This window comes from Stegostoma tigrinum, chromosome 17, assembly GCF_030684315.1.
Source record: "Stegostoma tigrinum isolate sSteTig4 chromosome 17, sSteTig4.hap1, whole genome shotgun sequence".
Taxonomy (NCBI): Eukaryota; Metazoa; Chordata; class Chondrichthyes; order Orectolobiformes; family Stegostomatidae; genus Stegostoma; species Stegostoma tigrinum.
In genome coordinates, this window is record NC_081370.1 from 1393990 (window position 1) to 1421929 (window position 27940).

General features: G+C 45.8%; 2 protein-coding genes across 8 annotated transcripts in view; one reads left to right on the top strand and one right to left on the bottom strand.

Moving 5' to 3' along the window:
* The window catches only part of mdka (midkine a), a 57760-nt gene extending 47182 nt beyond the window's left edge, over positions 1-10578 (top strand). The window contains exons 3-5 of the mRNA XM_048545549.2: positions 3044-3211; positions 5752-5910; positions 9833-10578. Of these exons, the coding sequence (XP_048401506.1) occupies positions 3044-3211; positions 5752-5910; positions 9833-9858 (353 nt within the window). The 3' untranslated portion in view covers positions 9859-10578. The remainder of the gene's footprint in view (positions 1-3043; positions 3212-5751; positions 5911-9832) is intronic.
* A 14423-nt stretch (positions 10579-25001) lies between these two features.
* The window catches only part of chrm4a (cholinergic receptor, muscarinic 4a), a 96991-nt gene continuing 94052 nt past the window's right edge, over positions 25002-27940 (bottom strand). For all 7 annotated transcript variants that reach the window (XM_048545102.1, XM_048545099.2, XM_048545105.2 and 4 more), the window contains one exon: positions 25002-27263. In XM_048545102.1, the coding sequence (XP_048401059.1) occupies positions 25795-27263 (1469 nt within the window). In that variant the 3' untranslated portion in view covers positions 25002-25794. The remainder of the gene's footprint in view (positions 27264-27940) is intronic.

Here is a 27940-nt window from a genome sequence, read left to right on the forward strand (position 1 = left end):
GATTTTAACCCTGTGATCCCACTTGATGTCTAAACATGCCCTTCTTCCTCCTATTGCAGTGCTTTCTATAGGTGTGATCTGATGGCCAGTGTAGTGTGAAGAGGTTGACTGCCGTTCTGGTACAAGAGGTTAATGGGGCTCATGTAGATCTCTTTTCATGGTACCTTGCCCCCACCTCTGTGCCTGGGGAATAGTAGCTGGTTGCATCTCCTGAAACCTCTGCTTTAGCAAGCTGAAGGCATTTCGAGGCAGTGGTCAGCTGTTGTTGCCCGAGAAATAGTCGTTTTTTAAAAAATGGTTGTTATTGGCCCTGGGTGTGCTGGGTTGCTCGGTGTAGTGTTAAGTGATAGGCCCTGAGTTCCACAGCTTGGTGTGAAGGCCATTATCTGTTCAATTTACCTGCTGCCAAAAAGCTGGCAATTTCTTCTTTCATTGAGGGAGTAACGCCTACTGGGATCTAAGTCTTCCTGCCCCATTCTTAACTGATTTAATGTTGCTTCTTGCTCCGTTTATTGCCTGCAGCGAAGAAACTTATTTTGACGGCGTTCGCCAAATGATAATTATGGGTGCCCAATTTGTTGATTACCCCTACTCCTCAGAGACTGAGTCCAGTCTACAATTACCCACTTCTGACCTGGTCATCAAATTCAAACGCAGTCCAAATTATTTCTTTTGATGCGTTCGTTGGATATAGGCATTGGAGCGTTTATTGTTCATCACTAGTTGGCTGTGAAAAGGCAGCGGTGAGCTGCTTTCCTGCTGTAGGTAGACCCAGAATGTTGTTAGGGAGGAAGCTCCAGAGTTTTGACCCAGCAATGATGAAGGAACGTTGATGTATTTCCAAGTTAGGACGTTGAGTGTTTTTTCTTATGGAAACTGCCTTTCTCTCTGTGGTCTTCTCCAACTATCTGCGACCCTAGAATTGTTTTTGAGTGACTTTCAGAAAACAAGATCCTGCACCTGTTCCTAGGCAGTATTGAATGTTACCAATATCTGGAAACAGTAAAATGTGACAGCCTTTTCGTACGGCCTATGCTCTGAATGCTTCCAACAGCGCAAACACACACCAAGAAAAGGAATTCGTAACAGATGTGACAGAGATAGTGAGGTTTCTTTCCAAAAATATTTAAACACCGGCAGCGGCATTAGAAAGGATTAAAGATTATAGAGTCATAATCATAGAGTCCAGCATGGAAGCAGACCCTTGGCCCAAATTGTCCATTCCAACCAGATATCCTTACATAGATCCAGTCCCATTTGCCAGCATTTAGCCCATATTCCTCTAAACCCTTCCTATTCATATAACCATCCAGATGCCTTTTAAATGTTGTAATTGCACCAGCCTCCACTACTTCCCCTGACAACTCGTTCCATGTACGCACCACCCTCTGCATGAAAATGTTGCCCCTTAGGGCCCTTTCTAAATCTTTCGCTCTCACCTTAAACCTGTACCCTCTAGTTTCACCCCAGGGGAAAAGACCTTGGCTATTTACCCTACCCATGCCCCTCGTGATTTCATAAACCTCTATAAGGTCACCCCTCAGCCTTCGACGCTCCAGGGAAAATAGCCCCAGCCTATTCAACCTCTCCCTCTAGCTTAAATCCTCCAACCCTGGCAACATCTTTTTAAATCTTTTCTGAATTGTTTCAAGTTTCACAACATCCTTCCTACATCAGGGAGACCAGAACTGAACACAGTATTCCAAAAGTGACCCTAACCAATGCCCTGTACAGCTACAACAGGACCTCCCAACTCCTACACTCAACGCACTGACCAATAAAGGCAAGCATACAAAACACTTTTTTCACTATCCTATCTACCTGTGACTCTAATTTCAAGGAACTATGAACCTACACTGCCCAGTCCTGATGAAGAGAGTAAATCTGAAATGTCAACTTTCCTGCTCCTCCGATGCTCCATACTGTATTAACTCTGACTCCAGCATTTACAGTTCTTACTATCTCCAAGATTTCTTTGTTCAGCAACACTCCCCAGGACCTTAGCACTAAGTGTATAAGTCCTGCCCAGGTTTGCCTTTCCAAAATGGAGCACCTGCCATTTATCTCAATTAAATTCCATATGCCACTCCTCAGCCCATTGGCCCATCTGATCAAGATCCTGTTGTACTCTGAGTTAACCTTCTTCACTGTCCACTACACCTTCAATTTTGGTGTCATCTGCGAAATTACTAACCATACCTTCTAATTGCACATCCAAATCATTTATGTAAGTGACAAAATGTCAACGGTGGACCCAGGACTGATCCTTGTGGCACATCACTGGTCACAGGCATCTAATCAGAAAAGCAACCCTTCACCACCCGCTACCTTCAGGCCTGCTCTGTATTCAAATGGCTAGTTCCCCCTGTATTCCATAATATTGAACCCTGCTAACCAGTCTACCATGAGGCACCCTGTCAAACACCTTACTGAAGTCCATGTAGATCACGTTCACCGCTCTGCTCTCATTATTCCTTTTCATTACTTCTTCAAGTAGAAGATACTTTGTTTGAAACAAAAGATACATTGTCCACAGTGAAATTTTGAATTCAAGCTTCCAAGGGAGGATGGTAGGGCCTTCTAAAAATGCTGCAGTTGTTAAGGGAGTAGTTGGAGTTTCCAGTATTACATTTGTAGGTTCCTTCTGGATGGAAGACCAGATGTGTACTGGATACCACCTGTTTTATGGTTAGATCAAACTGGGATGAGCCAGTTTCCTTGGTATCTGAATGAATGCTCCAAGATAGTTGAGGAATTTTCTTCAGAACCTGGGTGGCCCAAGTTGGGTTGTAAAATCTTCTTTGATATCTTGAATAAGCCCAAGAGGCTGAATGGGCCACCTCCATAATCCTGGTTATCCCAGACCTCCTTCACAATATCGTGTATTTAAACTGCAGAAGTAAGTCATGGAATACCAGCTACTTGTGAACTTGAGGCAAATCTAAAGGATGGGCTTTGAACTTTTCTTTTCCCTTCATCTTCCTCCACCTCTTCCCCTAATCAAACTTTAAAGTACACACTTGATATAACATTTGTCTTACAGAGAAAGGGAAGAAGTCGAGCTCAGCCTGCAGAGAATGGCAGTGGGGAGCATGTGAGCCAGCCTCTGGTGACTGTGGCACTGGACTCCGTGAGGGAACTTGCAAGGAAAAGGGGGAGACTAAGACTGTGAAGTGCAAGGTGCCATGTAACTGGAAAAAGCAATTTGGAGGTGAGTGTTTTCTTTGTAGAGATAACACGGTGTAGAGCTGGATGAACACAGCAGGCCAAGCAGCATCAGAGGATCAGGAACGTTTGACGTTTCGGATCGAGACCCTTCTTCAGAAAAGAAGGGTTGGATTTTAACAGAACATTGTCTCTTTCCAACTCTGCAATCTTTATTCGGTTCCATGCCCTCGCCTCAACCGCACTTTAAAAAAAATGCAGGAATGGACAAAGCATCTACTGCTAGGAATAGCCAATGGCAACTTTTAACAGGCTGTTCAAGAGCCATGGGAATGCTGATTACCTGATGAAAAATCCTGAGGCATATACATGCATCAAATATGCTGTGGTGTGCTTCATTGTTGGAGAAATTGCCCCTGGTTGCTTTCTCAAAGTCATGTGTTTAATATACTAAAGCCATATGTTTGTGGATGCATTTAACCATCTGGTTGATATTACAGATTCATAGACCCTTATTGTACATTATTACCAGTAGAGAAACTTTTATTGGCTGTTTTAAATTGCTCACTGCTGGAACAAAACAGCTTTGAGCCTGTGTTCATTGTACAGCAATCACTGTAATGGGGTAATTTTGAGCTGACATTACACCTTTTTTTTCTTCTCCTCATCTGGGCAAAATTGCTTTTGTTGTTTGTGTGTCCTGCTCATGTAGTTGATTCATTTTAAACTGCATTTAGTGATCAGTAAATGATTGTTAACGGCCATTCTCTTTGGCTCCTTCTCATTTTGTTCTCGCACGCTCTTTTTCGCTTTCTCTCGAGGCTGCTGATAACTGCCAAAATTTCACTGCTGCGTCCTTTTGTGAGCTGCCTTGCTTTCTCCCCCTGCTGTAGCTGTGCTCTGTTGATCCTCTGTGAGGGTCCAATTGTGACTCCCTCTCCAGGACCTGGACCTAACGTTCAAGGCTGATGCTCCCTTGTGCAGTACTAGGGATCTGCCACGCTGTTAGTGATGCTGTCGTTTGGCTGAGATAATAAATCGAGGCACCAGCTGCCTGCTCTGGAGGATGTGAAAGACCCTGGCACTATTTTGAGGAAGAGTAGGGAAGTCCTACCTGGTGTTCTGCTCAACATTTATCCCTCAACCAGCATCACAAAAAACACATTATCTCACTTCTTCAGCGTTGCTGTTTGTGAGAACTCAGTGTGTGTGAAATTCCTGCCTCATTTCTTGCATTACAGCAACAACCATGCTTGCAATTGGCTATAAACTGCTCTGATAAACCTTATGATCATGCCTGACATTGCACAAATGTATGCTTTAATCCCTCTACGGATGCATTCTCAATTTCTCTTACTGCTGGGACATAGAGTCATACAGCATGGAATCAGACCCTTTGGCTCAACCAGACCATGCTGAACATATTCCCAAACTAAACTAGTCCCACCTGCCTTCTCCTGGCCCATATCCCTTTCCTATTCATGTATTTATCCAAATGTCCTTTAAATATTGTAACTGTACCCCAATCCACCACTTCCTCAGGAAATTCGATCCACATGTGAATCATCCTCTGAATAAATAATTTGCCTTTTATGTATTTTTTAAAATCTCTCTCCTCTCACCTTAAAGGTGTGTCCCCTAGTCTTGAAATCCCCCATCCTAGGGAAAAGACACCTACCGTTAACCCTATTAATACCCCTCATTATTTTATAAATCTCTATCAAGTCACCTCTCAATCTCCTATGCTCCAATGAACAAAGTCCCAGCCGATCCAGTCTTTCTTTATAACTCAAACCTTCCGTACCTGGCAACATCCTGGTAAATCTCTTCTGAACCCTGTCCAGATTGATGATATCCTTCCTATAACTGGGCAACCAGAAATGGACAAACAGTGAACTGTCGTTTGTAGGGAGGAGATCGGGAAAACAGAAATAAATCAATTGTTGCTGGCCAGAGGCTTAGTTCAGTTCATTAGGATCAAGTGAATTTCATCAGCCACTTTGGACCAACAGGGTAATATGGGCCTCTTGTGGTGCAGAGGTAGAGTCTCTACACCTGGACCAGGAGGCTGGGGTTCAAGTCTCAACCCATCCAAGGGTGTGTAATCACATCTCTGAACACAATGACTAGAAAATGTCTGCACAGAATCCTTCTAGTGTGGAAGCAGGCCATTGAGTCCGCACCCCCTGCCCAATCCCTCTCACCTTGCATTTCCTGTGGCTAATGCACCTAGCCTGTGTGTCCCTGAACTCTATGGCCAATCCACCTAACCTGCGTAAACTTGGACTGTGGGAGGAAACTGGAGAGCCCAAAGGAAACCCACACAGACAGTGGGAGGAATGTGCAAACTCCAGCCAAAGGTGGAATCGAACCTAGGTCCCTGGTGCTGTGAGGTACCAGTGCTAACCACCATGCAGTCCTAGTATGTGGGATGTTATTGTGGTGCAGTGGTAGTGATCCTACCTCTCAGCTAGGAGGCCTGTGTTCAAGCCCCAGCTGCAGCAGTGGTGCGTAATAACATCTCTGAGCAGGTTGACTAAAAACTGTCTAGCCATCCGTTCCTGACTTCCAACGTTATCTTCACAGGTGACTGCAAGTACAAGTTTGGAAACTGGGGCGAGTGTGACACCGAGACTGGTCTAAAAACCCGCAACGGAACCCTAAAGAAGGCCCTGTTCAATGCGGAGTGTGAGCAGTCAGTGAATGTCACAAAGTCCTGTGATAAATCTAAGTCAAAATCGAAAGGTCAGTACCATAACCTGGCCTTCTGAGGGAGAAACTAAAGATCTAATACCTGCTACCTTTTCTGGGTGCGTGGAGAACTGTAGCTTAGAATGGGACCCTTCAGAATACCTGACAGCCAAGTGATAGCCAGGATCTGTGCCTTTAAAAGAGCTAGGGAGCCCATTCTTTAAGAATGTAAGTTTGGAACACTAGTTGCCGGAATTGCCTGACTGAGTTTGAATGCTCGGTCTAGCTGGAGTGTTTATATGAATGATATCTGCTCTTGTACTTTCTTTTACTACTCAGACATGGGACATGGGACATAGAATATGGGTGTTGTTGGCTGCTCTGCATTTATTGCCCAATCTAGGTGCCCTTGAGAAGGTGGGGCTGAGCTGCCTTCCTGAACTGCTGTAGTGAACTGCAGGGCGTAACTCACCTACTAACTCTCCAGAGTCTGTCCACAAGGCATAACTCAGGAGTGTGATGGAGTGCTCCCCACTTCCCTGGATGAGCGCAGCCTCAACAACAAAGGAGGGAATTCTAGGATTTTTGACCCAGTAGTGACAGTGAAGGAACAGGATGGTGAGTGGCTTGGAGGAGAGCTTACAGATGGTGATGTTCCAATGTGTCTGCTGCACTTATCCTTCTAGGTTGAAGTGGTTGTGGGTTTGGAAGGTGCAGCCTACGGTTCTTGCATGAATTTTCGCTGTGCATCTTGTAGATAGTACACACTGCTGTGACTGAGCATTGGTGGTGGGGGGAGTGGATCCTTGTGGATGCAGTGCCAATCAAGCGGGCTGCTTTGTCCTGGGTGGTGTCAAGCTTCTTGAGTGTTGTTGGAGCTGCATCCATCCAGGCAAGTGGGGAGTATTCCATCACACTCCTGACTTGTGCCGTTGTGCACAGACTTTGGGGAGTTAGGAGGTGAGTTACGCACTGCAGTATTCCTAATCTCTGATGTGCTCTTGTAGCCTCTGTATTTACGTGACAAGTCCAGTTGAGTTTCTGGTTAATGGTAACTCCACAGATGTTGATAGTGGGTGACACCGTTGCATTAGATTGTATCTTGTTGAAGATGGTCACTGCCTGGCATTTGTGGGCACAGATGTTACTTGCCATTTGTTAGCCCAAGCCTGGATATTGTCCAGGTCTTGTTCCATTTGAACATGGACTGCTGCAGTATCTGAGGATTTACAAATGGTGCTGAACATTGTGCGATCGTTGGCGAACAACCCCATTTCTGACCTTATGATGGAGGGAAGGACATTGATGAAGCAGTTGAGGATGGCTGGGCCTAGGACAGTGCCCTGGGAAACTCCTGCAGAGATGTCCTGGAGCTGGGATGACTGATCTCCAACAACCACAGCCAACTTCCCATGTGCCAGGTAGTCTGTGGAGAGTTTGCTCCCTGATACTCATTGATTCCTCATGATGGCGGTCATTTATGAATTTGCAAAGGGGTGTAAAATGACTAGCTTGGAGGGAACGTTCGATAAAAGGATCCCCTTTCTTTTGAAATTATGAGGAATGTGTTGATAGCATATCTGGACATCTGAAATGATTCTGTGATTTCACCCAGTAATCAGTATTACCTGTATAGATTTCTATTTTCCTCAAATTTAACCAGGCCATGAACAGAGTTATCCACCACAGGAACACCTCGGTGACCAGTGATCACTTTAGTCACTGATGTCCAATGGGACAGGGCTATGGATCCCATGTTGGTAACACATGGCTGAGGAGAACAGGCGTGGGCTCTCTCAGCACATCACTATTGAATAGCACTTCCCGAGGTATTACTTTGGGCTTTACAAACCCCAAAGAAGTGGGGGAGTCAATGCTCACAGAGACAGAAAATAGGTTTGGTGTTTGGATGTTTTCAGCCAAAAAGACAAGGAAGGGTTTTATGGAGGAAACCACAGACAGGGGCTGAACAGCGAAAGGCTTTGTCACCGAGTGGGTCAGTGGAGAGAGATGAAGAAGGCAACCGAAAGGCCAGAGTTGGAAGAAGTACGAGGAACAAGAAGGGAAGTGGCATCGATTTTAAAGTGATGTGCAAAAGGAGCAAGGGCGATGTGAGGGAAAACTTTTTTTCACTCTGTGAGTAGTTTCAGGAATGGAGTTCACTGCCTGGAAATGTGGTGGGCAGAGGTTCAGTTGAGGCACTCGGGGATTTTGGATGACTACTTGGGTAGAAATATCATACAACAGTATGGGAGGAGAAAGCAAGGGTTTGGCACTAGGTAATGAGGCTTGTTTAAAGAGCCATAGCAGGCATGATGGGCCAAATGGCATCTTTCTGCACCGTAAAACTTCAGTGATTCTGTGAAGTAGCCATGGTGATAAAAAGGTGGAGGAGGTTGCAGAGGTTGTGCTGGGTGAGACCGTGATAGGGCATGAGATTGGACAGTGACCAAAGACAGAATCACGCTACCCATTCGTTGAAATGACTGCGACTGTGCACACAATTGAGTGACAGTATTCCAGATTAGGGGTGAACGGTGAGGCTAAGCAGGACTTCAAGTGAAAGCAAGGTACATTAAGTGAGGTTCGGGTACTGGAAGTGATATTGCCCCCAGAAGTGAACTATCTGCAAAAAATGAGCACTGCTTAAGTTATAAAATGTGAGCTGTCCTAGCTGATGACATGTTGTGCACATGCGATTGTCCACAATGCGTGGAATGTCCTGGAAGTTTCTATTATTGGTGAAGGACGTGTATTCAATGTGCCTGTGGTACCCTACTATGGTTCCATCTGTTGGATTAACTAAAGTTAACAGAAATAAACTTAAGATTCTTGCCTGATCTGGACGAAAAGAACTTGCCAGCTACTCACTAATCCTATCAGCATAAGACATGAGCAGGCATAGAATGTTCAGACCCTCAACTGTACCCCACCATTCTGTAAGTTCATGGATGATCTGCACCAGGCCTCAATTTGTGCCAGCCCCTCATGGCCTCAACTCCTCTATATTACAAATGTCTGTCTCCCTCCTCTTCAATACATCAACTCATCTTGTCTCAATAACTGGGGATAGAGAATTCCAGATATTAACCACCATCTGAGAAGAAATTTCATTGCACTTCAGTTTTAAATGAGTGTCCCCTTGCTCTGTAACTATATTTCCTAGTTCAAAATTCCCCTGCAAGTGAAAACAGTGCCTTGATATTGACCTTGTCAAGCCCCCTCACAACTTTTGTAAGTATCAATAAGATCATGCCTCATTCTTCCATCCCCAATGCATAAAGGCCTAACCTGTTTGTAAGCTGTTTTTTGATGGATCAACCCTTCATTGCAGGAGTCAGCTTAGTGAATCTGTTTGAACTGCCTCTAGTGCCAGTACATCCTTTCTTCAATATGAGGGCTAAAATGGTACAAAGTGCTCCAGGTGTGGCCTCATCAACAACCTGCACTGTTGTAATAAGACCTTTTCTATTTTTAAACTCCAAAACCCTAGCAATAAAACAAAATTCCACTGGCCACCTTAATTACTTACTGCACCTGCACCAATTTTTTTCATGTTTTGTGCACAAGAACATCCAGGCCCTTCTGAACTGCACTTTAATGCAGTCTCTCTCTGTTTAAATAATAGCTTGTCCTTAGATTCTTCCTTTAAAAAAAGTACGTGACTTCACACTTGCCTACATGAAAATCTTACCTGCCAAGTTTTTGCCCACTCACTCAAACCTGTCTGTATTCTGGTGCAGATTTCTGATTTCCTCACCAGTCTATGCTCTCCCACCTATTTTTGTATCATCAGCAAAGTCGGACAGATTACACTGTGTCCCCTCTTCCAAGTAATTAATATAGATAGCAAATAATTGCAGCTGGCTAGCTTGAGCAAGGTGTCCTTGGCTCCATGTGCATGAGAATTAAAACAGTGATGACTTACTGTAAATCTAAACGTACCGATGTTTCTCCTTTGTATCTTTCTGAACAGGTAAGAAGGGAAAGAAGGGCATGTGAAGAAGTTTCGAGAACCTGGACAGTATAACCCACCTCCTTGTTGATCTGAGCTGCAGCACAATCTATACAGCCGTCCCTCACCAAAATACCTTTTACCAAGCTTTTCTTGTAATCTTCTAATCTGTAGAATTTAATGTAAAAGAACTTTTTACTCATTGCTTTTTTTTAAAAAAAAGTCTCCTATTGCTTATAAACCTGAGTGTCTGACGTGTACAGTACATTTCTGCAATGATTTAATTTCCATGTAGAACGCCTTACAAATCTCTAGGCTTGTAGTAGTTCTGTTTTATTATTGTGTATCAATTGTCCCTTTTAACCCCATTCAAACTGTCAACATCACCCGTCTCTGCAGAAATCTTGATCATTAATTTTCTAAGCCTTCTTGGCCATCACACCTGAAGGCTTCTTTTTGCAAGAATTGAACTGAGCTACACACAACATATTTGAACAACTGATGACAAGATCAGAAGAGAAACTGTCATTTTTCTTTACTGGCATTGTTTTTTGACAGGAGGGTTTTATTGTAACTCTGAAATTATGTCACAATTTAGCACCACTAAAGTCTGAATACACTTTTTATTTCAAAGCCATGAGTTGGAGATTTGGAAGGCACAAAGTACTTCATGAATAATAATGCATTTCCTGTCCTAAATGTTTGCCATTCACTGGAGAGATCTTGGACTAGAGTTTTTTTTCAAATAAAATCTTTTTATAAACTTACACATGTGCTTTCTGAGGTGATTGAGACCTATTTCTTATCCCTAATGTTCAGAGAGAGATTGAGTATTGATATGAGCTTAGAAAGGCACAAGTCATTCAGTATCTAAAGAGGTTGGTTCAGAAGCTAAACTTAAATCTGGTACAACAAGTTCAAACAAATGTGAGGAGACTACAATATCTCTCAGGATTGGATCTTTCTGTAAATTTTTTAACTCAACACTTTTTGTCACGTTGGAGTACAATCTGTTCACTGTTGGTCACACTGTAGTAATCCTGTCCAAATCTGTAGGTTATGGATTAAAATTCCACTCCAAGGGTTTGAACACAAATTGAAGGCTATTAATCCAGCACAGTTGATAAGCAGTAGTGCACTGTTAGTTGTGCCACCTTTTCAATGTCAATGTTAAACCAAAGTGCCCGCTATACACTGAAGTGAGCAATAAAGATCACATGGCACTACTTTGAAAAGCAGCAGAGAGGTTGTCCTCATGTGCGAGTTAAAATTTATCTCTCGACTACAGCTTCCCAGTCCATTATCATGTTGCGGTTTATGGGACCTAGCTGTGCGCAAAGTAGTTCCAGTACTTCCTACATTGGACCAAAGACTAAACTTCACAAGTGATTTGGCTGCTCTGAGGTTGTTAAAGGCAGAAATAAATTCTTATTTTATTATTTCTCAGTGCAACACTCCACTCCATTAAAGGACATAATTCCTCCATTTGCTTCTCTCTCAATGATGTCCCGAGCCAATTAATGTAATTAAAAAACAGCAATGAATCTAACCTTCAGGATGCTTCCACGTCCAATCTTCTACTTTTCACGTTCCTTTGCCTCTGTGCTGAGAAAGCAGGGTAGAAATTAACAACGTGCAACACAGAGATTGTGAGCAAAAATTCCAAGTTTTGCATCAAGGACAGTGTCCTGGCCACCCCTTTACTGTAATATTCCTACTTGAGTTTAACTAATACGATACTGAGAAAAATGGAGGTAGTTCACTTAGGTGGGCAAGACAGAATGATTTGACCAATTGTATGTTTTGAGAGTCAGTCAAATGGCACCCTCAGTTGTTGACTATGATAAACTAATGAACTTCTGCAATAAGGTAATGAACTGCATTCCATTTGCCTTTTGTTACAGAGTCTCGTTATAAATAGTTCTATTATCTTTTCCTTTGTACCATTCCTTCCAACACTGCTGTCACTCCCGCCTTTCAAACTCTGCTCTGTTTTGATGTTTCATCAGTCACATCAGATGCAACTATTCTCCAATTCCTGTAGAGGATAAGACAGCGAACTCAATCTAACTGCAAGTTTTGCCACTTATGATGCAAGTCCATTTGCAGAAGTTTCAGCAGGAGTGAGGGCGGGGCTGCGGCTTGAATATTTTGTGGATGCTCAGAATAATGTTATTTTTGTGGGGAAGTTTAAATTTTATTTTTCAGTAACTGAGTTGCCTTTTCATGGGGTGGTTTCATTGAACTCAGTTTTGCACCTCAGAATCAGTTGAGCCTTTCTCATCGAATGCCTTGATTATTGATGGTAATGAGTGAAATAGATTACTCGCTTTACTCCTGCCGGCCTTTGAGGATAATTGTTCAAGTTTCCATCATTGATGTGCAGGATCCTCCATCTGCAGCACAGATTTGCAAATTTGTGCGCTTCAAAGAATAGCGTGTGTGGGATGTCTCATTACGTTAAAGGTTGTGACCATTATGAAGGTGAACAGCAAGAGTTCACCAAGCTAAGGCATTCATTTAATTTCAGCTGCAGGGGTTGAGGGGCACTGCTCAACAAGAACATGGTCTTGGGGGAAGTCATCTCAACACACATCTTGTAATCAGCAGTTCTAAAATGGGAAACATAGTAATGAAACTACCTCATCGCTCCACCCACAACCTCCACAGCCAGCAACCCCAGAGAAGACAGCCACACTGAGCCCTGCCGAATCTTCACCATCCCCCCAGACTTCCCACTGACTGAGGACGAACGGTCAGTCCTTAGTAAGGGGCTCACCTTTGTCCCCCTACAACCACACATCAACGAATACCAGTCACGTTTGGACATAGTATCAGAGATAATGGGAACTGCAGATGTGGAGAATTCCAAGATAATAAAATGTGAGGCTGGATGAACACAGCAGGCCAAGCAGCATCTCAGGAGCACAAAAGCTGACGTTTCGGGCCTAGACCCTTCATCAGAGAGGGGGATGGGGAGAGGGAACTGGAATAAATAGGGAGAGAGGGGGAGGCGTACCGAAGATGGAGAGTAAAGAAGATAGGTGGAGAGAGTATAGGTGGGGAGGTAGGGAGGGGATAGGTCAGTCCAGGGAAGACGGACAGGTCAAGGAGGTGGGATGAGGTAAGTAGGTAGATGGGGGTGCGGCTTGGGGTGGGAGGAAGGGATGGGTGAGAGGAAGAACCGGTTAGGGAGGCAGAGACAGGTTGGACTGGTTTTGGGATGCAGTGGGTGGGGGGGAAGAGCTGGGCTGGTTGTGTGGTGCAGTGGGGGGAGGGGACGAACTGGGCTGGTTTAGGGTTGCAGTAGGGGAAGGGGAGATTTTGAAACTGGTGAAGTCCACATTGATACCATATGGCTGCAGGGTTCCCAGGCGGAATATGAGTTGCTGTTCCTGCAACCTTTGGGTGGCATCATTGTGGCAGTGCAGGAGGCCCATGATGGACATGTCATCTATAGAATGGGAGGGGGAGTGGAAATGGTTTGTGACTGGGAGGTGCAGTTGTTTGTTGCGAACTGAGCGGAGGTGTTCTGCAAAGCGGTCCCCAAGCCTCCACTTGGTTTCCCCAATGTAGAGGAAGCCGCACCGGGTACAGTGGATGCAGTATACCACATTGGCAGATGTGCAGGTGAACCTCTGCTTAATGTGGAATGTCATCTTGGGGCCTGGGATAGGGGTGAGGGAGGAGGTGTGGGGGCAAGTGTAGCATTTCCTGTGGTTGCAGGGGAAGGTGCCGGGTGTGGTGGGGTTGGAGGGCAGTGTGGAGCGAACAAGGGAGTCACGGAGAGAGTGGTCTCTCCGGAAAGCAGACAGGGGAGGAGATGGAAAAATGTCTTGGGTGGTGGGGTCGGATTGTAAATGGCGGAAGTGTCGGAGGATGATGCGTTGTATCCGGAGGTTGGTAGGGTGGTGTGTGAGAACGAGGGGGATCCTCTTAGGGCGGTTGTGGCGAGTCACGGACCCACTCTCTCCGTGACTCCCTTGTTCGCTCCACACTGCCCTCCAACCCCACCACACCCGGCACCTTCCCCTGCAACCGCAGGAAATGCTACACTTGTCCCCACACCTCCTCCCTCACCCCTATCCCAGGCCCCAAGATGACATTCCACTTTAAGCAGAGGTTCACCTGCACATCTGCCAATGTGACATACTGCATCCACTGTACCCGGTGCGGCTTCCTCTACATTGGGGAAACCAAGCGGAGGCTTGGGGACCGCTTTGCAGAACACCTCCGCTCAGTTCGCAACAAACAACTGCACCTCCCAGTCGCAAACCATTTCCACTCCCCCTCCCATTCTCTAGATGACATGTCCATCATGGGCCTCCTGCAGTGCCACTATGATGCCACCCGAAGGTTGCAGGAACAGCAACTCATATTCCGCCTGGGAACCCTGCAGCCATATAGTATCAATGTGGACTTCACCAGTTTCAAAATCTCCCCTTCCCCCATCGCATCCCAAAACCAGCCCAGTTCGTCCCCTCCCCCCACTGCACCACACAACCAGCCCAGCTCTTCCCCCCCACCCACTGCATCCCAAAACCAGTCCAACCTGTCTCTGCCTCCCTAACCGGTTCTTCCTCTCACCCATCCCTTCCTCCCACCCCAAGCCGCACCCCCATCTACCTACTAACCTCATCCCACCTCCTTGACCTGTCCGTCTTCCCTGGACTGACCTATCCCCTCCCTACCTCCCCACCTATACTCTCTCCACCTATCTTCTTTACTCTCCATCTTCGGTCCGCCTCCCCCTCTCTCCCTATTTATTCCAGTTCCCTCTCCCCATCCCCCTTTCTGATGAAGGGTCTAGGCCCGAAACGTCAGCTTTTGTGCTCCTGAGATGCTGCTTGGCCTGCTGTGTTCATCCAGCCTCACATTTTATTATCTTACGTTTGGACATAGAGCAGTTTTTCCGCTGCCTTTGCCTCCACGCTTACTTCTTCAACTGGGAACCTAACCCTCCCTCCACTGACCCCTTCACCCGCTTCCAACACAAGTCCTCCTCCTGGACACCACCCCCAGGCCTCCTACCCTCCCTCGACCTCTTCATCTCCAACTGCCGTCGAGACATTAACCGCCTCAACCTCTCCACCCCTCTCACCCACTCCAACTTCTTCCCCGCAGAACAGGCTGCCCTCTGCTCCCTCCGCTCCAACTCCAACCTCACCAACAAACCCGCAGACAAGGGTGGCGCAGTGGTAGTATGGCGCACTGACCTCTACATCGCCGAGGCCAAATGCCAACTCTCTGACACATCCTCCTACCGCCCCCTCAATTATGACCCCACCCCCGACCTCCAAACCATCATCTCCAACACCATTCATGACCTCATCACCTCAGGGGACCTCCCACCCACAGCCTCCAACCTCATTGTTCCCCAACCCCGCACGGCCCGTTTCTATCTCCTTCCCAAAATCCACAAACCTGCCTGCCCTGGTCGACCCATCGACTCAGCCTGTTCCTGCCCCACCGACCACATCTCCACCTATCTGGACTCCATTTTCTCCCCTTTGGTCCAGGAACTCCCTACCTACATCTGTGACACCACCCACGCCCACCACCTCCTCCAGAACTTCCAAATCTCTGGCCCCCAACACCTCATTTTCACCATGGACGTCCAGTCCCTATACACCTGTATTCCGCATGCAGATGGCCTCAAGGCCCTCCGCTTCTTCCTGTCCCGCAGGCCCGACCAGTCCCCCTCCACCGACACCCTCATCCGCCTAGCCGAACTCGTCCTCGCCCTCAACAACTTCTCTTTCGATTCCTCCCACTTCCTACAGACAAAGGGGGTGGCCATGGGCACCCGCATGGGCCCCAGCTATGCCTGCGTCTTTGTAGGTTACGTGGAACAGTCCCTCTTCCGCACCTACACAGGCCACAAACCCCACCTCTTCCTCCGTTACATTGATGACTGTATCAGCGCCGCCTCTTGCTCCCCAGAGGAGCTCGAACAGTTCATCCACTTCACCAACACCTTCCACCCCAACCTTCAGTTCACCTGGGCCACCTCCAGCACATCCCTCACCTTCCTGGACCTCTCAGTCTCCATCTCAGGCAACCAGCTAGAAACCGATGTCCATTTCAAGCCCACCGACTCCCACAGCTACCTAGAATACACCTCCTCCCACCCACCCTCCTGCAAAAATTCCATCCCCTATTCCCAATTCCTCCGCCACGTCTGCTCCCACAATGAGGCATTCCACTCCCGCACATCCCAAATGTCCTCGTTCTTCAGGGACCGCAACTTTCCCCCCACAGTGGTCAAGAACGCCCTTGACCGTGTCTCCCACATTTCCGCATCACATCCCTCACACGCCGCACCCACCACAACCGGCCAAAGAGGATCCCCCTCGTTCTCACACACCACACCACCAACCTCCGGATACAACGCATCATCCTCCAACACTTCCACCATCTACAATCCGACCCCACCACCCAAGACATTTTTCCATTCCCACCCTTGTCTGCTTTCCGGAGAGACCACTCTCTCCGTGACTCCCTTGTTCGCTCCACACTGCCCTCCAAACCCACCATACCTGGCACCTTCCCCTGCAACCGCAGGAATTGCTACACTTGCCCCAACGCCTCCTCCCTCACCCCTATAACTTTCCATATTAAGCAGAGGTTCACCTGCACATCTGCCAATGTGGTATACTGTATCCATTGTACCCGGTGTGGCTTCCTCTACATTGGGGAAACCAAGCGGAGGCTTGGGGACCGCTTTACAGAACACCTCCGCTTGGTTTGCAATAAACAACTGCACCTCCCAGTCGTGAACCATTTCAACTTGCCCTCCCATTCTTTAGACGACATGTCCATCATGGGCGTCCTGCTGTGCCACAATGATGCCACCCGAAGGTTGCAGGAACAGCAACTCATATTCCGCTTGGAACCCTGCAGCCCAACGGTATCAATGTGGACTTCACCAGCTTCAAAATCCCCCCTTCCCCCACCGCATCCCAAAACCAGCCCAGTTCATCCCCTCCCCCCACTGCACCACACAACCAGCCCAGCTCTTCCCCTCCCCCCACTGCATCCCAAAACCAGCCCAGCCTGTCTCTGCCTCCCTAACCTGTTCTTCCTCTCACACATCCCTTCCTCCCACCCCAAGCTGCACCTCCATTTCCTACCTACTAACCTCATCCCACCTCCTTGACCTGTCCGTCTTCCCTGGACTGACCTATCCCCTCCCTACCTCCCCACCTATACTCTCCTCTCCACCTATCTTCTTTTCTTTCCATCTTCGGTCCGCCTCCCCCTCTCTCCCTATTCATTCCAGAACCCTCACCCCACCCCCCTCTCTGTTGAAGGGTCTAGGCCCGAAACATCAGCTTTTGTGCTCCTGAGATGCTGCTGGGCCTGCTGTGTTCATCCAGCCTCACACTTTGTTATATAGTAATGAAAGGCATTGGATATGTTGTGAAAAGTGCATAGGCAAATCAATAGATAACATTTCTCAGTTTAACACAAGTTGGAAGGCCTTCTACTTAAGTGTTCATCTTGATGGGTGTTGGAGTCTGCTTGGAGGATGTCAACGGGAGGTGATGATGCAGTAATAAATTCACTGGCCCAGTAATCTGGAACCCCAGTTTAATGTTCCGGAGACAAGCCCCAGCATCACGGATGATGAAATTTGAACATAATTAAAAGGGGGCAAGTGGTGACCATGTAACCATGGATTGTTGTGAAAACCCACTTGATGCAATAATGCCCTTCAGTGGAGAGAAACCTGCCGTCCTTACTTGGTCTGGTTTGCGTACATCCAGATCCACAGCAATGTGGTTGATGCTTAACCAAGATGAGATTCTTATTGAGGGATGGGCAACAAATATTGGATAAGCCAGCAATGCCCACATCCCATAATTGATTAAAATAATGTAGAGAAGATTGTCATCTAATCATGACAATGCAATAGCCATGTCATGACAGGGTATGGGAGTAGGTAAAGGACATTGAAAGAGGTGCTCAGGCCCTAAAATTATTGAACTCGATATTGAGGCCTGAAGGCTACAGAATTCCCAAGCAGACAATGAGCCCTCCACCCCGTCTCATTGTTGGAACTGGATGCAGAGTAGTATAGTCAGAACATTATAGATTATTTTGGATAGATTTCCTACAGTGTGGAAATAGGCCCTTCAGCCCAACAAGTCCACACTGATCCTTGGACCATCTCACCCAGACCCATCCCCCTATAACCCACCAAATCGACACACCTCTGAACACTCTGGGCAATTTAGCATGGCCCATCCTCGTAACCTGCACATCTCCGGACTTTGGGAGGAAAGCGGAGCACCTGGAGGAAACCCACACAGACACGGGGGGAATGCGCAAACTCCACACAGACAGTCGCCTGAGGGTGGAAATGAATTCGGATCCCTGGTGCTGTGAGGCTGCAGTGTTGAATCTGTTGTTCGTTTCTTCCTGATGGTTGCAATCAAATCCATCACAGAGTCAGGGATAGTAATTCTCGTTTTGTTTATGGAAAGCCAGCTCCGAACACTTTATAGAAATCCCTTATTGGAGGGGTGCATAATACTATCCATAATTTGTGTAACTGAGTGAGCAAGCAACTATCTGATCTACTGGCTGGCATAAAAAATACAAATGGCATATTGATGCAGTTGGAATCTTTTCTCGATTACTTGAAGTGACATCAATGGGGCACACTTATAAGTTAATCGATGATGCACATTACTTGGGAATATTGTGTTGTTTTCTCATTAAAAATACAAGGAAAAAACTCACAATTTCATCTAATATCCACGTTCCAATTATTTTTTGCATTCTGCTTCTTAATCCCAATCTGCCAATGGTTTGCACTCATTGCAAATTGGAATTGCCCCTTTCACTTTATCATTCACCCCACCCCTCTCTACAAGTCTCTCCAACCTAAGACTGGGTCGTTTGGTACTAAAAAGAAATAAAACAAGGGTGACCTAAAAAAGCTGTTTAACAATGTGAAGGTGTTTGGTAGAAAAGCCTTTGAGACAAAGGGCTGAACGTCAGAGGGGTGATGTGGGCTCTGGCAAGTGGTGGGACAGAATTGGATGACAAGTGCAGTGATGCTTATCTTGAGCTGGGAGCCACTCATGCCATCTTTAATGCTTTGCATAAGTAGCGTGGAGAGATTCTCAGTAGGCAGTGGGGAGTTGCTAATTGACAGTGAATGTTGCTTGTTAAATACCTTGTTAGCTGCCCAAATCTCAATGATTAATAGAATTCGAATTAGGTTTGTTGTCATGTATACTCAAGTTATGAAAGAGCAGAAGGACAGTCATAGAATCTGTATAGTGTGGAAACAAGCCATTTGGCTCAACAAGTCCACACTACCCCTCTGCAGAGCATCCCACCCAGACCCATTCCCCTACCTTTGCATTTCCCATGTCTAACCCACCTAATCTACACACCCCTGAGCACTATGAGCAATTTAGCATGGCCAATCCACCTAGCCTGCACATCTTTGGACTGTGGGAGGAAACAGGAGCAGCCGGAGGAAACCCACACAGACGCAGGGAGAATGTGCAAACTCCAAACAGGCAGTTGCCCAAGGGTGGAATCGAACCCAGGTCCACTGGGCCACAGTGCTGTGAAAAGTGTACAATGTTGCAAACACATGATGCCATCTTAGATACACAGTACCTAAGTCCAAAAAAAAGAGAAAATAAAGAAAAAAATTACCCCTACATTACAGATATATATAGTATAAATTAGGAAAACAAGAAATAAAGTTAAAACCGATTGACGTTACAGTCTTTCCATCAGGGTTTCCACACGGTCCGACTCCACCAGTTCCCAACCAGGAGCCATCTTTGCCTGGGCTGCTGGCTGCCATCCTTGCTCCGCTGGCCAGAACCTCCACTCCCATTCCAGGCCACTGGCCATTGCCACTCTGCTCCCATATTCACCCTCCATCTTCCCAAACTCAACAAAAAAACTTGATGTTGGGAAAACTCCACAATGGCATGGCAGGAACCTGGCAGATTCAGCTTGACACTTGCTCTGAGCGGGAGCTCTCTACAGACATGGTCCATGGACACCACCCACAAATTCCCTGTGTCCAGTGGTTTTGGCAGCTGACAAGTGCCGAACTTGAATGTCCATCCTGGCACATCTCCCATCCACTTATAAGATGCCTAAACACCTCAATGCTGCGCTTACAGTGATTGTTGTAATGTGCAGCAAGGACACTGTGTGCTCCTGGGCATACACCCACATCACAAACTGGACCAGGCTGCATCTCCGTAATCTAGAGTTGAGATGTAAGGTCATCAAACTGGAATCGTTAACTCTGTTTTTCTCTCTGCGGTTGCTAGCAGACATGTTGAATTCCTCCATCACTTTCTGTTTGCGTCTCCATGCTGTTTGCTGGCTCTCATAGTGTTCAATCACTGCCTGAATGTTCACTACACCGTTGCCCCACGCTACCTTGCCTTTTTGTGCCCTGTCCATCAGCTATTGCTGCTATCTTGCTGTGCCATTAAACACAGGCAGAAAGCTGGGATGTGGGACATAGTTGTCAGTGAGCCTCAGTCCAATCAAGGGGGATGGCTTTTGCTCATCAGCTCCTGACACAATAAGTGAAGGGCAGCCTCTGATACCAGTCCAGGCCTTGACTGGGGTGGGAGGTCACATTCAGCGACTTCCCTACGTAAGGAGGGAGAAGTCAAATGATGGGCAGCAGTCCACCCATCTTGATTCTTGCTGCCCTACAGGGGGCTGCTTTCCTCATGGAATGAAAGACAGGCAGGCATTACAGCAGCGGGAAGTCCCACTGCTATTTCAGTTAGTGGAGGTGGGAATGCCTCCTGAGTGAGGGAGTAGGCAGTGCGGAGGGAACACAGGATTAGTGACATTGGGGATTGGTTAGGTGTCAGTGAGTGAGGCAAGATATTGCAGGCAACAGGGAGAATAGTGGAGCAGCAGCCATAGTGGAAGGTGGGTGCGGTAGCAGAGAGAGAGAAGGAGGTGTTGGAGAGAGGGTGCTGGAGTTTACCGTGACGGAGTGGCAAAGGACAACAACCACCTCCCGGGCATTCCTCTAGCCAGTTAAGGTTGTTTTAATACAGGTGGCAACTTCAGATGGGCTGGCACGGTCTGGTGCCATGGGAGACCTCTATTAGTTGCCAGGGCAGATGGGGAGTGATGTGGGAGGAGGATGCCCTGCATCTTCAGCACTCCAGGTCCCTGTTTTCCTGCTGACAGCCATGCATGGGGCACGTGTCAGCAGTTGGAGGGCAGCTCTGTACTACAGTGCTTGCACGGATATACAATAGGCTTTAGTGACAGGGAGTTGTGGGTGGAAAGTTGAGATGGAAATTAGATGTAGGAGACAACAAAGGAGCAAGGTAGGTCATTTTGGTGAGTGAGCTCTGTCAACCTGATGAGCCATTCCAACAAAGCTCAACACAACTGGGACTTAGCCAAAACCAGAAAAGATCCAGCCCGATGTTTAATTAAGCCTTATCAATATAATCTAGTCACTCGGAAATAATTCGGGTGAAAGTTCTTTCCCAAAAGACTGCCGACAATGTGGAACTTGCTACCACATGGGGCAGTTGCTGTGGATGACACAGATGCATTCGGGCAGAAGCTGGATACATATTAGGCAGAAATGTATTAGAAAGTTATGTTGTTAAGGTTCGATGTGGTATGGTGTGTGAAAGCTCAAGCGGCATTCAAATGCCAGGACCCATTGCACCATGTGTCTTGTTCCTAGGATATGAATCCTGTAGATAAATCCTGGTATTCCCTCCCTCATAATATTGCGGGAAGTTGGGGGTGGGGGTGGTGCAGGTAGTGGTGTGGGGGTGAGAAGTTAGAAGTTAACCACATCACATGGGCCACGACAGCCCAAAAAGGCCAGCACCTTCTCAAGGGCAATTTGAAAGGGTCAAGAATTACTTGCCTTGCCAGGGACATTCACATCCCATGAACTAATTTTCAGAAAAACTGATGTAAGGATAGGCATGGCAGAGCTGTCAGTTTTGGAGTGAGGTTTGCTAACACGGGGTTATCATTTGAATGTCAGGAGAAGCCTTCAGCTAAATCCTCTCAAGGGCTTTGGACAGACTGTCCTGAATTGAATTGCTAGACGTACAGGGGACACCTTAGGTACAATTCCTAACCTTGTCACGCAAGGGTAATATTGTTGGAGTTAGTGGGATCAGATGCTGAGAATGCAGTGTTCCCCACGTCAAGAGTGATCGGAATTGGCTTTGAGTCAGCAACTGATGGAGCATGCCGGCCAGTTGCCTGGGTCAGTGGCAAATGGGCAACCACAGGAACATTGGGCTGGCAAACTGTGCCAATTAAGCAATATGATGCAGTTTGGCAGATGGGGGCTTCCATTGTTGAGTTACCCATCTGCTGTCAGGACAAGCTTAGTAAATACAAAAGTAATTTTAAACTTGCTATGGCCGGGCCTCTTTGGCCCTGTCACTTTTGAAACCGGTCAGAGCGTACTCATTTTCAAAGCTCTGGAGGGGGTACCAGCTGATACGCTAATCACAGAAGGATAATTAATGGCCTGAATGAACCAATGGAAATCTGACCCAGCAAATCATCATCTCAGTCAGTTCATAAAAAGCATTGAGAGACTGAATAAATAAGATAGATTTGTGTAAAGACTCAAAAAAATACACAAAATGCTTGATGGTCAGGTGGTCATGAAATGTAAATCAGAATTAAACTGTCCCTTTTGTATTCCTTATGCCATCTCCTTCCTTTTGTCTTCCCATTGCAATGGATAGCAGAGGCATTGAACTAATCTCATTTCCCATTTCTGTAAAGCTATTGCCTTGTTTGACAAGTCCATCCCATCCTCCTTCCCTGTGTTCCAGTGCTTTTTCCTTGGATGGGTTGAGTGACCATTGGTGTGGGGACGGCAACATTTGGCAGTTCACTACCTTTGGCTACGGGCTACTTATTAAAAAGAAAGTGCACAGTTTGAACATTGACATTCAACACTGGTGTAAGAAAGTACTCTACAGTGAAATTCATAATAGTCGATAGAATCCCTACAGTGTGGGAACGGGTCATTTAGTCCAACAAGTCCACTTCAACTCTCCAAAGAGCATCCGGCCCAGACTCAATCCTATCCCTGTAACCCTGCACTTCCCATGGATAATCGACCTAGCCTACGCATCTCTGGATACTATGGACAATTGTTTCAGAGCCAATGCACCTAACCTGCGCATCTTTGGACTTTCACACAGACACAGGGAGAATGTGCAAATGGACAGTTGTTCAAGGCTGGAATTAAACCCAGGTCCCTGGTGCTGTGAGGCAGCCGTGCTAACCACTGAGCCACTGTTTTGGGAAGCAAGCAATTACTTATTGCAAGCACTCAGTGTTCCTCAAAATGAGCTGTGAGTGGAAAAACACTTATAGGGGAAGGAAACGGATGTGAACAGTTTTGTAGCATGTAGGATAAAGTAGGTTGAAATTGAAAATGTGCTCATTTCACTGTGATAGATCAGTATGTAATTGTTATTTTAGCTCATTGTGTTGTTTTATAATTGCATGAACATTTGGACCTTTGCTGACACAACTTAGCCTCAATGTCTTCCACTGGGACAGCAGCAGACTTTTGGTTTGCGGCTTCAGAGCTGACCAATTGGTACCTCCTCTATGTCAATGATAAAGCAATGTATTTAGACTTATTTGGTTCAAGTGTGGTTTAAGCAGCCATTGACAGATCTGAATTACATCATATACTGCTAGACCTCATTGCTCCTCTGATAAACCATTGTTTGGTTCAGTGATTTGAAATGGTTAATCCATTTTCCTTAACCTCGTTGAGGCATCTGGGACTCCATGACCTTAGAAATTAAGTGGTGGATTCAGGAGCACAAGGGTAACCCTAGTCTATTCTTTTCCACTATCCACAATGTTCTTAAACCCTCTTTCCCTCATCCTCCCCCACTGTTGCCTGCAATAGATGTGAAGAGATCATTGTTTTGTTTGCAGCCATGGTGGAGGTTGCCCTTCTGACTGCCGGTTTTGACACCTACCCCATTTCATTCAGGTCAATCCCCTAAGCCTGACTAAAGATCGCCCCCCCTGCTCCAACCTAACCAGAAATTACACCGATTGGACTTTTTCTACCTGGTTCCCAGTTCCATCTAAATTCAACTTATCCCTGTCTCTGCTTTGATCCCACTTCTGCCAAAATGTTGACATTTTAAGTCTTCCTTGTGACCTTTGTACCAAACCACACCTCTTGCATTGTTCAGCTCTCTTCGTCCCACTCTGACCCAGCCAATCACAAACACAGCATTTCCAGCAATGACATCACTTCCTGCCACCAATGATCTATTCTTGAGTCCTCTCTCTTTGTCACTAACCTGTGATATCATCTGTAGATATTAGGCCAGCTTCCCTATGTATGTTTAAAATACCTGTCTACAATAGCCATTACCTTTGAAAGTAAATGATATATTTGTTTGACGTACGGTCTCAGATGAGCTCATTTAATTATTAGTAAGACCAAAGTTATTGTCTTTGTGCACTTGCCACAAATACTATATTCTTGCTGACATTTTACACCCCTTCCCAAATGCCTATTTCAGACTGAACCATACTGTCTACATCTTTGGAATTCGATTTTGGATAGAGATTAGTTGTCATTCTCCTCATTTGCACAGCATCACCTTCATTTGCCCATCTATCGATGACTTGACCATCTGCTAATCACCTCTCATTGTTTCTAACCCTCCTCAAGATAACTGGCCATCATCTGTTGCTTGTTTCATCTGGAACTGTAGATTATCTCAGTCAGATCAATCTCTTATCCTTCACCTCACTCTGAACTACATTGATATCTGGGACTCAAGCACCTTAAATATTAACCTTGTAGCTTGTGCTTAAGTTTTTAGTTTTGCCTTGACAACTTACCTCGCTCCAACCTTATCCTGAAATTATTCATTTGCATCAATATCTCAGTGTCACAAACTGTGAAGGATTCAGAGCTCTAAAGTCCAGGATTATAATGCCTGCTACCCAACCCATGTGATTCTGGTCACTGCCTGCCATTTTTGATGGAACATCTTGTGACAGGAGGTTAATTTCTCCCAACAACTGCCCACCTTTTCAACATTAGTGTCTAATTGTAATGAAGAGAACGAAGATAGAAAAAGCGAATGAACTAGCTCAGCAGTCAGTCACAAAACACACTCCAGCACGGGTGAATGTTTTAAATGTTTATATTGTAAATAATATTAAAGGGTAAAAGTTACAACAGCCATAGCATTATTGGAAAGATTACAAGAAGTTCATTTTAACATATGCCCTGACCTCATCTGCTCTTTTGTTAAATAACTCCATCATAAATAAATGTTATATCGTACTGATATTGTACCTTTCTGTAACATTCGACAGTGACAGCCTCATTGTATCCAGTCACCAGACCCTGCCAGTACAAATATTAGCTTTCATACGGGCTTGTTTGCTTTGCCAAGATCACATTACATTGTATAAATGGCCCAGGGTGAGGGAAGGGCTGTAATTCAATGTTGGGATGTAGGTGATGTCAAAAAACCATTCTTGGGATTTTTGATATCAACCATTAAAAGTCAGTCACAGCATTCACTCAGCCATGTCACAGTTGTCTAGATATCTTACACTTTTATTTAAGATTTTGTAACAGTAGTTCAGTAGATCTCTCAACATATCAAGCTTTCGTATCCTGGTACAATTGGAGTCGCTGAGCTGAAGCTGGACATAAGGAAAAGCACATTTCTGACATGGTCTACCACTAGCACCTGCACAATATTCAGATGAGTTATGATTTTAATTTTCACATTGTCATCTCTTTGCTTATACGGTATGTACATGCTCTACTTCAGGAAGGGAAACAGAAGAATTTTATACTGAAAATACAAGCACAGTGTAAATCTGGCATCTCTGGAAATACCGCTGTGGAATATTTACATCTTTAAGTCTCAGCAACACACATTGCAGACCAAATTCTGGCATTCACTTTATCTTGCATTGCCAATGTTCTTGTATTTGCACAATAGCAAATGTTTGAAAGTCTTCTTAAAGGTAATGTTGCAGAGGGCATAACATGCTGGATTGACAGTGCTGTTGATGTAGCACAGCCAGTACCCAATGACCCAAACTGTCTCAGGGACACAGTCATCGCAGAAGGTGCTGATGAGAACCATGACATTGTAAGGAGTCCAGGTGAATATAAACGCCAGAAGGATTGCAAAGATTGTCCGCGTAACCTTTTTCTCCCTAGCGGCCACTTGGCGTCTCTTTCGCACTTGGCTTCTCGCAATGTTAGCAAATTTCCTGGCGACAATGCCAGGCTTGTTGGCTGCTGTGTTGTTGGTTGCGTTTCCAGGCATGATCTCGATGGCGGTGACACATTCGTTGCCAGTCCGCCTGGTGACTATCTTGATCCTTGACCACTTGGAGCTCTGCATTTTGGACAGCTTTGGAGCTTGTGCGTGCTGTATGACGTCACTGGTGCATTTCTCTTTGAGACTGGGGAGGACAGTGCTGGCTGAACTGGACTCATTGGAGGTTTCCTTCTCCTCGCGATGGCTTAGAGACACCTGTTTCGTGGAAGGCTTTTCCTCTACCTTTCCATTCCTCACCGTCTCACTGGAGGAGTCCGTTGCTGGCTTGGGGGAGTTGTTGTTATTCTGTTGCTTGCTGAAGTGACTCTTGAAAAAGTTGGAAGATCGAGAAGTATTCTCTTTCTGACTGTCTGTCCTGTGACTTTTCATTCTACTCCTGCTGGCAAAGGAGACTTGGACATACAGAACAGTCATGATGACAACTGGCAGGTAGAACGCTGCAATGGCTGTGCCAAATGTCACAATAGGGTTGGAGAAGAATTGAATGTAGCATTGTCCTTTTTTCACCTTACGCTCGCCAACAATGAACTGCCAGAAGAGGATGGCTGGAGCCCACAAGATGAAGGAGAGTATCCAAGCTGCCGCTATCATCAGCCCAGCCAGCTTGGTGGTCCTTCGAGCTGGATAAGTCAGTGGTTTCGTGACACAGAAGTACCGATCGAAACTGATAATCAGAAGGTTCATAACAGAAGCATTGCTCACAACGTAGTCCAATGCTAGCCACAAGTCACAGACTACAGCTCCCAGAGGCCAATAGCCTTTAATAATATAGACTGTGTACAAGTTCATGGAAAAGACTCCAATGATCAGATCAGCGCATGCCAAGCTGAATAAGAAGTAGTTGTTAACGGTCTGCAATTGGCGATTAACTTTGATGGATAGCATGACTAATATGTTGCCTACCACTGTGACCAAGCTAAGGGATCCAGTCACAACAGCTATGAAGACAATCTCAACAGTCTTATAAGGGCTGGTCATTGTCACTCCAACAGTTAAGTTTGAGTTGTTGGCTCCAGCATTCTCAAATGTTACGTTCTCCATTTTCAGCACAATAGTTTTTACAAACGTGTTACACATGGAACCTGGAACACACAAGAAAGCATCATTAGAATGGTGAATAACCGCTCCTTCTCCCCGTTTAACCTAACAATGTTTGACCTTATACTGCAAGGTTTCATCCATTCTTTCCCTTTCTTAAGGATGGCACAGTTGATTGCAAAAAAAATCTATTGTCACTGCAAAATATCAAATAATGAACATTGCAAATATATGTCGTGAATGCTCTCACTGTGCAGTTCATCAACAAATGTAATAAATGTATTATGTTAAAGTAAAAGTTTCACGAAGAACACTGAATCAGGGATAGGTGATTCAGCATTTTGAGTCTGTTCTGAACTTCAATGAAATCATAGTTGAGCTGAATCAAATAACGATCTATAATACCATGGCTCTATATTCCCAGGTACTGAAGGTCATTAAAAATCTATCAACCTTAAAAGCAAAACTGAGTTAACACCTGCTGCTTTTGCTAGAAGCAGCTTGCACAGTTTGACCACTGTTGCGTGAAGAAGCATTTCCTAGCTGCACTCCTGAATGGTGTGGCTCTGAGTTCCAATCCAGGGTTTCCTAGCAGCAGAAACGATTCCCTCTATTTACCTGTCAAATGGCTTTTAATATCTTAACAACATCAATTATCTTACTTCTCAATCTTCTATACTGCTTGTTTGTGTGACCTGAGCTCTTTTAATTTAAACATTAC